Consider the following 15,305-nt stretch of genomic DNA (forward strand, 5'->3'; position numbering starts at 1 on the left):
TTTTTATTTATTAATTTAATTTATATTCCACAAACGCAATATTAATCAGATGTGTTTCTACTAGTGGGCCTGCATAGAACATATTCTTGAAAAAAATATGCTTGGTTTGAGTTCCACTTAAGTTGATTTCTCAATGGTCTGTAATTTATTTGAGTATATATTAATTGTCTGGTGACTTTTTACTTTCATTCCCTATATTTTAAAACGGATATTTCTACTTTTACCCACTGTTGTGTCAAGTTATTGAAAGGGGTATGTGTGAATTTGACGAATGAACAATATTTGCACTTAAGTACATTCCAAAATCTGTACTTTTTTTATTTTTTACTGAAGTACAAGAGTTGAATCAGTACTTCTACTTCTACCATTTTTTTACACAAGTATTTATAATTCTACTTAAAGAAGAAATCAACCCAAACATATTTTTTTCAAGAATATGTTCCCAGCATGCCCACTAGTTGTGCTAACGACTGAAAATGACATCACAACTGCTCAGCCGTGATTGGTCGTTACCTGAGCCCTGAGCAACTGTGAAGTCATTTTCAGTCGACAGAATTGACAAAATGGCCGCCGCCGGAGATGGCTGAAAATGGCTGGACTAACTCTTATTCCACCAACGCAATATTTATCAGAATGCAGTGTTTCAACTAGTGGGCCTGCATAGAACATATTCTTGAAAAAAATATGCTTGGTTTGACTTCCACTTTAAGTACACTATGTGAGTACTTTTACTGTACACTATATTTTCTTGACAGAAGAAAACTGTTGTTTTTTTTGTTTTTTTTAACTTTCAGATGACGTCCCCACAGTGGCAGAACCTGGAGCAGCGTGAGGCTTACCAGCGGCTCATAGAGACGCTGGCTGTGCTGCATCGGCTGGCCACTCGCCTCTCAAGCAGATCCGAGATAGTTGGAGCAGTTCGACAGGTTCATTTACATTAAACTTTGTCCACTGTAAACTCACGCTTCACAACATTAGGTAATACGAAATCCGACTCCAAAAATTGACCTCTGCAAAAGATAGTAATGCTCAGTTTGATGAATACACAGTATAGTTCCGCATGACAGCGAATTGAATTCACAATAATAATGTATTGTTAAATTAATACTCAGCATTAGTAGTTTTGTAAAGGCAGACAAGTACAGCTTTTGTATTGGTTCTCATCTTCCACAGTTAGCTAAGAAAATATCTGGGGTTTTTTTTTGGTTTTTTTAGATTCCTTTTTGAGAAATATGCTTTTTGGCATGGTTGCAATATGTTTGACGGTGAAGGATTTAATTCGATATGACATGGAGGACATTATTGCGGCCAAAGCTAACATTTACTGTTGCTATTTATGAGCGTAAACTTCGAAGTGAATTTATTTCCTGTGTTTCTGTACGGCTACAAAATTATTCATGGGAATCTCAGTGAGAGACGTTTATCAGCCTTGATGTTCCATGTAGTTTAGTTTCCCTCTAAATACACCGGTGTCAGAAGCTAGTCGATGTGTCGTTTATTGAAACAAAACCAATTTGGTTAGATTCCCAGGCATAACATTAATACATCAACATGTGCCTTCGCAAGTTTGGTTTTCCAAAAACATATATAACTCTACTTTTACTTTTGTCATACCTACGGAAGTTAGATCAGAAGTGGGTAGCGTAGCCAAAAATTGACATTTGCTCCGGAACGTTTTCCTATTTTGTCCACAGGAGAAACGCATGAGCAAGGCTACCGAGGTCATGATGCAATATGTTGAAAACCTCAAGAGGACATATGAGAAAGACCACGCTGAGCTGACGGAGTTTAAAAAGCTAGCCAACCAGAACTCCAATCGCTGCTATGGAGGCTCCGTAGAAACTGGAGGTAAGACAGAGGACTACATAGCAAGTTAAATTTAGTCCATAACATTTTATTCCATGGAAATTCAAAAATGCATTATATAGCGCTTCCAAATGTAACACTGGATGTTTCTTCATCAAGATGATGGAGTTTCTCGGGCTTCAAGATCCATGTCGCTCACTCTCGGCAAGGTGGGCAACAATCCCAGTTTAATATTCTCTTTGTACGTCACATTAACAATGTGATGGCGTCTATCTCTTAGGCGCTGCCCAGACGCAGGGTGAGTGTTGCCGTGGTACCCAAGTTTAACCTCCTGAACATCCCGGGTCAGACGCCACCCGCTACTGCCCCCAATGCGCCAACACCTTCCACGCCTGGTGCAGCTCTTCCTGCTTTGGTGAGTCTTTCCTTTCCTGATCCTGATGATAGCGTATAGTTTTTGGTTTCATCTTAAAATGCACTAAACATTTACAGCACGGAAAAATTGTGTGAACAATATCGCCTTCAATTTCAATTATTCCATCATTTATAAACTTGTCAGGAATGCTGGTACAAGCTGCAAAGTTGAATGTACTATTATCTTAATTGTCTTTATTATTCATTTGTACACACAGTAAAGAATTCTAGCTATAAGCTACAGTTGGTCATATAAGAGCAGTTGCTTGCTGGTGCGACAATGCCGCCATTTACATATGAACGATTAATCGACTAATCGCAACCACTGTTGGTGATTAGTCGACTAGCAAAATTATCATTTGTGGCAGCCCTACTTGACGTGATTGTGCCAAACATCATTGCGTATTGCGTTTGTGGATGGCTGCAGCACCACGTTAGCGCACAGAGACAAGCATGGCGGCAATTTAAAAATAATTGAATCGAAAGTCTGGAACTGAAAATCGAAAATCAAGTAGAATCTGGCCTTGAGTGAATCATTACATCCCTAGCTAACAATATGTCACTCAAGCTTTTATTTGTTAATTCCTTAAGCCCCTATCCCACTGAGCGGTAAGCAATTGCAAGTGTTTTTGAAGGCAGCGAATATTGCGTGCACGGCAGAATTTGTCAGGTTTTGTTCAATGTCGCAAAAATGTTCGCCAGCATTTTTAGTGAGTTTTTTTTTTTTTTTTTTAAATGTTGCAAGGAAATTTGAACATGTTCAAAATGCGACAAGAAAAGTACAGGCAAACGTCTGACGACCGTTTGGCGAACATTTGCGACCTCCGTGAGATAGGGGCTTTACAGAGAAAGCATGGGGAAATTCAGTTACACGAAATCAGACAGACACACACTTGTATGAATCCAAAATAATGCTTTTATTAACTTTATTTACTTTGTTTCGGTGTGTTTTATCACCCTTTCTGAGTCTTCCCGCTGGCAAACCACCGGCTTGAACTTTGTTGTTTATTTTGACGAATGAACATCTGCATGACCATCTAGAAATATGAAAGTGTGTCGCCTTGAGATGTACAGGATGTTTTAATAATTTCATGACCACTCCCGTCCTGGCAGAGTGAAGCCAGTGACGTGAAAGGAAACTCCTCACCAGAGTCGACACAACAGGCGACAACAGAGTGGTAGGTTTTGTTAACACACGCACACATACACACCTTCTATGTGCACATTGCACCAGTTGATTTTGAGGTCACTGATCATTCTTCCAAACAATGGCCCAAAAATCCCTGAAAAAGCATTTTTTTTTGTGGCAGTGGGAACTTTTATCTTGTTTGTGTGACCTAGAGGATGTGTTGGAGTGTGGCAAAGCTTGAGAAATGTGGAAATGAATGGATGAATATCATCAATGTCACTGAAGTTGCTCTCCAGGCTCATATTATAAACACGTTTTTGACCAAGTCCAGACTCAGTGCTCCAGTCGTATCCTGGTCACTGAGAGAGCTGGGCGTTGTGCCAAAGACAGAAAAGCAATAACAAACAATTTTCCCTCTACTAGTAAATCACGCGATTTACTAGCAGTTTAGAAAGTGAAATGTGATTAATCAATTGGAGATGAATTGCGGTGATTTTGCGTCTTTAAATTAGTCTTCAAAAAGGCAGGTGCATGGACAGCACTTTGTATGCAGCTGTGGTTGTGTTTTTTTGATGTGGTCAATAAAAATGAGTTTTCCTTTGGGGTAGACATTTTTGAAATCCCAGGAGAAAAAAATTATTGCGACATAACATCTATTCATCGATACAGTTTTGGATGGCCTGCAGTCAATCACAAGAAGGAGTCATGCCCCCAATGTCATCTATGACAAAACTGCTTTCAACCCTGCATTTGCTTGCGTCTGGGTCATTTCTGTGCACTGTGGCAATTGGTGCTGGCACCTCCCAGAGCCCTTTGCTGAGAGTGCTGTACTATGTTTAAAATGTAATGTGATGGGCACATTCAATTCCTGTGCACTGAAAGTGCAAGCTGCGTAAGATTGTCAGGGTCAAAGCAAATGTAGCCAAATATCCAGAGTAACTTTGCCTCATCCATTAACACATCCAGTTCAATCATTTCAAAGTCAGTTTTTGGGCTCGCGGTGCTCTCATAATTTTTCATGGTGAAACCATTCAGAGCTACCACAATCACACAAAATAGAGCGGTCTTCACTTTTACACCTGTTCAGCCCCAATCTTAGGACCACCACACACACTGAGCAATGCTTCCAAAACGGACTGAACTGTCACGCAGTGTGCGCGGTTCTGCAATTCGTGTTCACAAAAGGCCAATCGTTGGCCACTGGTTTCTGCTGCATTTGAACATTTGAATTGCTTGTGAATGGCGTTGCAACATCGCAGATATATAGCCCATCGAAAACGCACAAATAGCTTTCACACCCCAGAATTTATTTTTGGGGGGGGTTTTAAATATGTTAATACAGAATTGTATTAAGATATTTTAGAATAATACTTTAATATATTTGTAAGAAAGCAAAGCACGGAGTCTCCGAGAAGCGCGGGTGCAATCACTGAATGAGACGCTTGATAATTACCAAGAGCCCCTCATAATATCCACACTCCCGCCTTTGTCACCAGTTAATTGTGTCTGCGGCAATCTGCTTCATCCTTGACAATTGCACCTTGTTTTTGTGGTTCAGTAAAATACAGTACAGCATTATTGTGTGTGGAACCTCAAAACCCGATACAAGGCAGCAGCTTTTCCATTGCAGCATCAGGTCTTTTGTGTTTTCTCTGTTTTGTCTTTGGACCGCCAGTGTTTTGCGGTTCATCGGGTTTATATTGTGATGGACGCACTCTCAAAATGATTTCCGTGATGCGGCCGAGGCCTAACCGTGCTTTTATATGCAAAACAATGCAGTGGAAAGAGCGTGTCGGAGCAGGAAGGCGAACCGGCCAAGTCCGCCGTCAACTTGGAGGAGATCAGAGCGGAAATCAGGGCAGAGCTCAAGGCAAAGATTGAGGAAGTGGCGTACAATAAAGGGTGAGGCCTTGTCTCGATGCACATGAACCCTCTTTGATAAATAAACACATTTGTGTCTGTTCATCACAAACCAACACACAAGCAATTATACATGTAACCTGGAAGGACAAACAAAATTAATGACAGAATGTTGATGAGAATTATTATTATTATTTTTTCTCCATTAGGAAATAATGGAATTGTTTTCCAGGGTCAATCGGTCAGCAGTCTAAAACCTCTATTAACTGCACAGGCACTTTTTCCAGTAACATTGTAAATCTGTGGAGTGTTTGAATTTGCTGATAAATGAAACTATATCATATGTTCACTGTAGCTACCAAGAAGGACTGAAGCAAAACAAAGCAATCCAGGAGGAAAAACGTGAAGAGGAGGACGAAGGTGCAGACAAGTTGCTGGAACCAAAGATAAGGGATGAAGAAAGTGGAAAGAAAATCAAAGCAAGCCGGTAAGGCACACGGTACAATACAATACCTTTTAAGATAAGATGACATTGTCATTGGACAGTTACAGTTCACAAAATCAGCTATGTGGAAATGAGAAACTCCTATTTCATTTCTGACAATATCATGGCTCACTTTAATTTCAGTGTCGGAATAGCTTGTAAATATCCATCACCGTTATGCTGGTCCCCAGATTTAGTTTGCGATTAATATTGTTGAGTTCTTCTGAGTATTTTCACAATTTTTAACATCAGCCGAAATTGTATGTGCAATTACTGATTGAATTCTGTGCTGACTGTTGTTCTCATCCTTTGTTCACTATTTGCATTGTTTACATGCGGCTCTTAGTGAAGATTTTTTTAATTGAACTGAAGTAAATTAAATTAAAGAAGTAAAAGACCTATTGCATTCAAGTTGTTAAAAAAAAATAATACACTTAGGGTCCAGGACTGTTGGAAAAACTTTCACAAACACACCAGAGGTCCTGACAGGACCAGGAAATGACAAAAAAAATATGCAGAGCCATTTGACAGTGAAAAGTAAAACTGCAACATTTATTTTTAATTCTGTTTTAAAAAAAAAAAACACAATAAAAAAAACAACTTATGTCCCAGAACTGTCAGGAAATCTATCACAAACACACCAAAGACCACCTCCAGAAGGAAAAAGGACAAAAATTGCAATTTTACAGGGGATCAGTTTCCAGAAATTTGACATCAAATTTACAAAAAAAAAAAATTCCGCTAATTGTTGAAGTAGTTTAAAAAAAACAAACTGCAAATGTCCAATGACAATGTCATCTTAAAAAGTATTGTATTGCACTGTGTGCCTTACCGGCTTTTTCCTCTCCACAGGAGGCTGGAGGAGGTCCTGGTTCTTCTTAGCCATATTTGCCCCAAGATTTCGTGGAGCAAGCGGCTTCTCTGGATGACGCTGATGGTTTTTCTGGTGATGTGTCTGGTTATCAGCATTTTCACATTCTTCTCTGGTTACTACAACAAGCGTGATGACACATAAGAACACAAGCACTTTAATCAGGGCAGAACCAAATAATTGCTTCACAGACACCCCTCCGTCTCAGTCAATTATCTCCATAGCCGAACTCTGCTGAATGCAGTTAAGAAAGAGGTTTCAGAGGCCTTTATGTATAAAGTTTGTTACAGTTAATACTTGTTCACTTCTACTTAGGGACCAAATACAATTGTGCTACATGTGAATATGATAAATATGGCACTTTTGCTATAAAGTGCTGGCATAGATTGCATATCTTGCACACAACCATGTAAAAGTATAACGTATGACTCGGGTCCAATAGATTTTTTTTTTTTTTTTTTTTTTTTAAGGACCTTGAGTGCCAGCTGATACTTAGAGAGAAGATATAGAACATATGTTTTATGGTTGTTATTTATACAAAGTGCATTTCAAGATTTTCAATTACACACATATCCAGATACAGTGGAACCTCAAAGTGAGTCAAACTCAAAGCCCGGGGACCAGATCTGGCCCCCCATATTATGTAGCTCACTAAAGCAAACCCTACATCATGTTTCTTGCAAAAATCTGTACCAAAATTGAGCCACTGAGAACCAAAGTGGGCTAACTCATTTTTGGCCATTTGGCAGGAGGGTGACGTCGAGTTTCATGCTGGCAATGTAACTTGGGTGATTTATATCTTGAGGGTTTATCTGGCAACTCTCGCATCCGGCTTGGAAAGACATCCTGTCAAAAGTCAGGCTTTCAAAATAAAAGCATGCAGATATAAGTGTTTCAACACACTTTCTATGACATTTATTTTGAAGCCCTAACTTTTGAAAACAATGTGTGATGCTGATGTTACCCGGGGGAAAGACTTGCTCTCCGATTGGATTGTTTTTACATTTTTGACAATGTACAAAATGTTTCAGAACGAGAGACAAAAGCTGACTGAGTCAGGAGCCATGGCATGGCGCATTCCGGAAAATGAATGTCTGAAAACTGAATGGCTGTATGAAAACTGGGGCGACATTGTGACGATAAAGTTGTCGAAAAATGACTAATACTGATACTGCATACTACAACCGAGGTTCTACTAGACTTGGTGAGTCTGCTATCAATCGAACCTCACATTTGTTCCACAGAGAATCGGGGAAAGTAATGAATTTCATATTGTAATGCCCCCTACAGGTAAAAAATGGAACAAATTTAGATTTAGATCAGTATTCAGTCTGAAAGTAACGCCTTTCCTGTATTCAGTTCTGTACTTCTTTAAAAAATTGCAACGATGGAGTTAGCCCATTCTAGTTCTCAGTGGCTCAATTATAAATTGTCTTCACTTTAAACAATGTTGAGATATTCCAAGCATTTTTGTTGCCAACTGCCTTTTTAAAATTGTTCATCACACTATTTTCATTCACCTCTGATTTCAAAACGAGTTATCCATCATTTACCAGTCATTGTGCAAATGTAATTATACGATGAGGCTAGCATGCATATACTGTACATTCACGGTCATAATGGCTTTCAGAAAAAAAAAAAAACTAAGTTCTACCAATGTAAAAATTAGTTCAACACCCCTGTGCCTAACTTGAACACGCCAAAAGTGGTATAATTTGGAGTTCAACCACAATTTTGTGGTGGTCATTCCGTCAACGTGTGTGACATCACACAAGACTTCAACAAGTCTACCGAGCACATTCTAACACAAACCTACTTATGACTACAAAGCACTTAGTAATTCCCGCAGTAGCCATAAAATGCTACAAGGTGATAGCATCCCTCTGTGTCTGTCAGTTGTCTCCAAAGCGCGAGTAGTTTTTCCTTTGAGTTTTCTTAACCCTCGTGCAGTATTTTAGCAGTTACCCCTCTCGCAGTATTGGAGCCAAGATCTGGCACCTTCTTGGAAGTGTGATAACTAAGTCATTTCTAATTTTTTTTTTACTTACGACCATTCAAAATGTTCAGTGGCATCAGACCTATCGATACATATATAGTTTTAATTAATTTATTTATTTTGGATGCCCTCTATGGACAATAAAAGCAATAGTGTGCTTTGAACAAAACTAACTATGATGTATGCAATATATAAAAACAAATCCGAGTTGGAATATTTGATAGCAGGTCATTAGAGCCTTGAATATGTTAATAAATCATAACATTAATTATTTTTGGGAATGCAACATTTTTTGACAATGGCAATTTTAACATTTTTATCCCTCTCGCAGTATTGGAGCCAAAATCTGGCGCCCTCATGGAAGTGTGCTAATTAAGTCATTTCTGAATATTTTTTTACTTGCGACCACTCAAAATGTTCAGTGGCATCAGACCTATCCATACATGTTTAGGTTTTTATTTATTTATTTATTTTGGGTGCCCTCTATGCACAATAATAGCAATATTGTGCTATGAATGAAACTAACTATGATGTATGTAATATAAAAACAAATCCAAATTGGAATATTTGACGTCATGTCATTAGAGCCTTGAATGCGTTAATAAATCATAACATTAAAAAAAATTGTGAACGTAACATTTTTTGACAATGGAAATTTCAACATTTTTATCCCTCTCGCAGTATTGGAGCCAAGGCAAAAACACTTGACAATGGCGATCTGGAGGTAACTTGGAGGAGCACTGGAGGAAGCTCTCCTTTGTTCCTTCTCACAGTTCCCACCATTGATATTTTCTTTTTTTGAATTCCTTTGCCAGCTGAAGGAGGTTAAAAAGTTGTCCACTGTGACGGTGTGGTCCTCCAGCAGGTCACATAGTTCCAGCACCACATGCGTTCCATGATTCTGCTCCCTTTGCGCTCCTGCAGCTTTGCCCGTCTAGATTTGCATGTTCCATGCATATGATGTTGCTGCATCGCAGAGGGTCCATATCTTGATACCATACTTGGCTGGCTTTGATGGGATGTACTGACAGAATTTACAACGGCCCCGGAAGGAAACCAGCTGCTCATTAACACAGACATCCGTTGCTTCTAGTGAAACCTCCTCAAAATCCTCCTCATCCTCCTCTTCCTCCTCATCAACCTGTTCCTCCTCTCCTTCAGGCGGCTCATAGTCATCATCGGATGTTGTGATGCACAAAAAAACTGTCATCTGACACACCCCCTTCATTCTCAGAGTCTGTAAGAAATTCCTCCTCCAACACCATTTTGCTTGCCTCCTCAGCTGATATTCTTCTCGCCATCTCTGCTCACGATCAGTCACAGGGAGTAAAATGGCCTCTGAGCCGTTTGACCCTATATAAAGAGTTGTATACAAACATGACCATTCCCTGAACCAATTAGAGGAGGAAAAATTCAAACATTCTACCAGTAAGAGTTGAGATTCAGTAAACACCTGCATTTTGAATTTATTCTCACGCTCAGGGAATCTCGCATCAAATACACTCTTGCTGCGTGCAGAGACCTTTGAAGTGCATGATCAAAGATACGTGCAGAGGCCGCTTGATGAATGGGCACGCGCGCACACATGCACGCGCACACACACGCGTGCAGAAATGGCTTCACCACCACACAAACGCAAAGTGCTAGTATTTTAGTAAAACACGTCATATTGACCCATTGAACAAGCAACGAGCGTGTATGTGGCAAATGCACTATAACACAGCAGGTGTACAGTGCATCAAAAAACATGAAAAATTGTGATTTATAATGGGAGTCAATGGGCCAGATGTTGGCGCTATTACTGCGTGTGTATGTAAAAACTGGCCTTTCCACATATAATGACAATAACAATTTTGAAATGGTGGATGGTGCCATTTTGAACTTCAACATGTTTTGACATTTTTTGACAATATTCAGCCCTCTAGCTGATTTTTTTTTTATATGTTTTTTCTATGATAATGTAAGTAGTAAAATGAGAAAACTCCAGGATTTGGTCCAATACTGCACGAGGGTCAATGATGGTTAACATTGTATGCATATGACAGTTAGTAATTCATGTTAAAACATTACCTAAAATATTGCCCGTATAGTGGTGCCTTGAGATACAAGTTTTTTAATTCATTCCGTGACCACTGTAATAACTCAAAACTAGTGATAGAGCGATATCTTTTTTTCAGGGCCGATACCAATTATTAGTAGTCAAGGAGGCCGATAACCGATACATGTTTGAAGCCGATATTAATACACAGGAAAAAAAAGGGGAAAATTGGCGTCAAATTTTGTAATAATAAAAACTCCATCTTTTGACTGTTTAAATGTCTTTAAGCACGTTTATTAAACAGATTTTGTGATTTGCAGTTTGTTAAAGTTTTTTAGATCTTAGAAAATGGACAACTCAGTTTTAAAATTTGATGGAATGACGTATCAAAATGTAGCCGTAGTTGGTCGCAGTTTGTCGTTGGGAACGCTAACGGAAGCCCGTTTAAAATTCTAGGCCGACCGGCCCATAGATGGGTATCATTTTTTCCGGCCGGACAAAATGGATAAACGGATGACCGAAGACGACTAATGGACCGCAAATTTTTAATAAAATTCCCAGATCTGTTTATTTGTATAACAAAAGTAATTTGATGTGTTTTACATGAAAGTACACTTGCTGTATATTCAAGTTATTAACACTACAGGCATGTTTAAAGCAGAAGTCGACATATTTTTTTCAAGAATGTGTTCCCAGCAGGCCCACTAGTTGAAACACGGCATTCTGATTAATTTTGCGTTTGTGGAATACAAGTTAAGTAGCGAAATGCTACCTGTTTTCTGAATCTGAGCCGTGATTGGTCGTTGTGAGCAGGTGTGATGTCATTTTCAGTCGACAGAAGACAAAATGGCCGCCCCCGGAGATGGCTATAAACGAGTGAATTAACACTTATTCCACAAACTAAATATTTATCAGAATGCCCCGTTTCAACTAGTGGGCTTGCATAGAACATATGAAAAAAAATGTTTGCGTTGACTTTCGCTTTAAAGAGACTGAGAGCGAGCAGAGCTGTCGCTTCACTTGTGTTTATATAACGTTAATGGGCTCAGAGTAATGTTACGTAAGTACAAATAGTTGTGAGTTGTAGAAGACATTTATTACAATTTCACAAAAGTCTGTAGCCTTAACGTACCTTCCCTCACTGGACTGTTCACAATATTTTCTCCTCTCCTCTCCTCTCCTCTGTGTGCGTGAATCTTGAGAGCAGTCAAACTCTCGGACAACAAGCAGCTTTGACTGCTGATTGGCTGTTACCCACTGCATGAGCAACCACTCAGATAATGTGGGTCAATGCCGGAGAAAGTCACAGCCACAGTTGACAGAGATGTGCGCTGCGGCTATCAGTGCCAAAATAACTCAGTTTTTAATTGATCGCATATCGGCCGTCGGATTAATAAAAAAGGCCAATGCCAATAATTGGCCTATCTCTACTCAAAACGATTCTCAAATAATATTTCCCTATTGAAATGAATGGAAATACCAGTAATCGGTTCCAGCATCCATATAAGAAAATAAAAATGTTTGTCATGTTTTTAATGAAGAAAATAGTGCTGTGTGTATTGGGCTTTAAAAAAGCATGTAGTAATTAATTGTGTATGAATGATGCCGATTTTAAGAGCTGGTATCGGCCGATTAAATCAGTAAGCCAATGAATAGGTATTATCCTTTTTCGCAGAGGATAAAGAAGATATGCCTATGAATTTTTAATGTGTGTCTACTTGTGTTGCTGCACAATTCGTGTTCAAATGCCCATTGCATCCATTACAACACCACGACTATTGCGTTGTGTGTTAGCATTAAACTAAGCAGCTTTTCCTGAGGCAAAGTTATGTACTTTCAAAAAGCTAATGTGTAATTCTCTTAAGTTGGTCAGCTCACTTGTATCTCAAGGCACTAATGCACTGAATGAAGATTTTATGACGGTGATAGTTTTAAACTTTTAACATATGATGTCACTTTCCTTTATTTCCAATGGTAAAAATGCTTTGAAAAGGACAACTTAAAAGTAGGCCTGCAAGGGCTTGTTTAAGACTTTGCAGGTTCCACTGTAGTTTGCAGAGTGCAATACGTTTTGTAATCAATTAGTCATTTGCCATTTTGGTTTGTGTCTTCAAGGGCACTGAAAGATGTTGCACACTGTTTATTTTTGATCGTCTTTACACGTGTGCCAACTTGTGGTGTCAACTCGGCAGGCATTTGCTCTGCCACTTCACCTTGAAATAAAGGTTTGTCAATTCAATCAATTAGACTGTCATTTTCATAATATGATTATGATGTGAATAGACTGTTTGCTGCTTACACACACACACACGCACACACATACACACACACATGGTGTATTGTTAGTGGAATAAGCAGGCAAGCAGCTGGGGCTGCAGGATGTTATTGTGCTTGGCTATGAAATAATTTGGCAGATAACATTCTGTAAAATGGCAGGGTCACTTGATGAATTCATGCCACAAACAATACAAAACTGAGGACTGTTAGGGAAACTAAGGTGAGAGAGGAGGGACAAGGTGGAGGTCATAGAGGTCATTCATACTATAAGTCTTGACTTGAGAATTGTGGAATAAGCAAGTTTGGGTCAAATATGGCAGACTTGGAAGCCCAAGCTAGGAGCGTGTCAAGTACTATATAGCCTCATACAGTGTATTTCGTTTTTGTTCAAAGATAAGAAAGTAGACCGTATTTCCCCTCTCTCTGAAGTTGTATGCCCACTTTGTGAGTGAGACAAAGCAAGAAACTACATCGGTGGTTCCAGGGGGTTGCCAATTGCATGACAGGCAGATAACTGCCATGTGTGTATGATCTCGCCTATGGAGAAATAAGCCAACACTTCTTAGAAAGTATCCATCAGGTTGTATTTGAACTGCCTCCTTGCATGCAAGTTTGTATTGAATTGAATTACAATAAGAAAAGATTAGAACATGGAAGGTGTGTGCTGTTGATTACGGAAAAAATATTGGGATCAACAGTTGAGGCATTTTGAAGATAGTTCATTTAAAAGACTAGTTCTCTCTGGAACATTGGAACGAGGACACAAAGAAGGAAAACACAAGTCCTGAATCTCAAGACATTGTCCATGACAGACCAAAGTTTCAGAAAAACTAAACAGAGCTAAAGCCTTGAATTTTATATTAGCCTGAGTTTTTTTCTTCTTTTTTTTTTGTCGTAATAAAAGACAATTTTATGCTTCACTATATTTAGTCCTGATCTTGGAACTAATGTTATGTTCCTTTTTACTTAATTTCCACGGTGTGTTTGATAACAAATAAGCCAAAACACCCTTCACTGGAAGACCTGAATAGAAAATAATGTTGCTGTATGATCAGCCACATGAGTTCTGTGCCTGCGTCATCATTTTCCGTGTTCCCGTGACATGCGGGAAGGTGTTTTTGTGGAAGCGGGATCATGGGAGGATCCTGAGATCACGGGCATGTTCATGTCTTTGCAAGCTCCCACGGGAGGAAATCATTTGGACCATAAGCGTAATGTTAAGTGTCAATCACACTGAATGTGTTATTGCGGGACAGCCTGTGAAACATCGCAAGTTCATTTACTAATACACATCATGTATTTTGCTTGAGTATTGTTGTACTTGTTGCACCTGCGCTATAGTTGTGTGTTCTTACTTGCATCTTACAGCAGTCGGGATTGAAGCAATGGAGTGCTATGATGTGTTAAGCGCTGTTGACATCCGTGTGCTACGAGTACAACTAATGAAGCATCTACATGTTAACCAGCAGGCAAGGCAGCTTTATTCATATAGCACATTACATGCGCAAGGCCTTGCTAGTAACATATAGCTTCCCAACTAGTATGCTAAAGTGGTATTATTGGTGAGGATTGAACACATATTAGTACATGGACTTAAAGGGGAAGTCAACCCCCACATTTTCTTCACCATAATTTGTTCTATGCAGCCCCACTAGTCTAAACACGACATTCTGATTAATGTTGTGTTTGTGGAATATGAGTTAAAAGGGAAGTCAACCCAAACATGTTTTTTTTCTCAAGAATATGTTTTATGCAGGCGCACTAGTAGAAACAAGGCATTCTGATAAATATTGCGTTTGTGGAATATGAGAAATCCACCTGTTTTTAGCCATCTCTGGGGGGGCGGCCATTTTTTCACTTATTTAATGAATGAATGAAAATGACATCACAAATGCTCAGGTAACGATCAATCATGGCTTAGCTTCAGAAAACAGGTGTCATGATTGGTTGTTACCTGAGCCCTGAGCAACTGTGATGTCATTTTTATTCAACAGAAGTGACAAAATGGCCGCCCCGTGAGATGGCTCAAAACGGGTGGATTTTGCTGCTTAACTCATATTCCACAAATGCAATATTAATCAGAATGCCGTCTTTCAACTAGTGGGCCTGCACAGAACATATTCTTGAAAAAAAATGTGTTTGGGTTGACTTCCGCTTTAAGCAGCAAAATCCATCTGTTTTTATTCCATCTCAGGGGGCGGCCATTTTGTCACTCGCTGTCGACTGAAAATGACATCACAGTTACTCAGGGCTCAGTTAACAACCAATCACGGCTCACCTGTCTTTTGAAGTTGAGCCCCCCAGATGGCTAAAAACATATGGATTTTGCTGTTTAATTCGTATTCCACATACACAATATTATTCAGAATTTTGATGGAACTGAGATGTTGAGGGACAGGAAGAGTCACAGACAGGCATAGAAGTGGACTT

The 15,305-nt window shown here is 39.3% G+C and overlaps 1 protein-coding gene across 4 annotated transcripts in view; it reads left to right on the forward strand.

Annotated features, from left to right (window-relative positions):
- irag1 (inositol 1,4,5-triphosphate receptor associated 1) overlaps positions 1–12,837 on the forward strand; it is a 37,697-nt gene extending 24,860 nt beyond the window's left edge. For all 4 annotated transcript variants that reach the window (XM_086025938.1, XM_086025937.1, XM_086025939.1 and 1 more), the window contains 8 exons: positions 795–926; positions 1,695–1,848; positions 1,966–2,015; positions 2,087–2,221; positions 3,334–3,398; positions 5,129–5,251; positions 5,565–5,696; positions 6,546–12,837. In XM_086025938.1, coding sequence (XP_085882064.1) covers positions 795–926; positions 1,695–1,848; positions 1,966–2,015; positions 2,087–2,221; positions 3,334–3,398; positions 5,129–5,251; positions 5,565–5,696; positions 6,546–6,708 — 954 coding nt within the window. In that variant the 3' untranslated portion in view covers positions 6,709–12,837. The remainder of the gene's footprint in view (positions 1–794; positions 927–1,694; positions 1,849–1,965; positions 2,016–2,086; positions 2,222–3,333; positions 3,399–5,128; positions 5,252–5,564; positions 5,697–6,545) is intronic.
- Positions 12,838–15,305: the final 2,468 nt, after the last annotated feature.

The sequence above is a fragment of the Filicampus tigris genome, chromosome 3, assembly GCF_054856515.1.
Source record: "Filicampus tigris isolate MCC_2025a chromosome 3, RoL_Ftig_1.0, whole genome shotgun sequence".
Classification (NCBI taxonomy): domain Eukaryota; kingdom Metazoa; phylum Chordata; class Actinopteri; order Syngnathiformes; family Syngnathidae; genus Filicampus; species Filicampus tigris.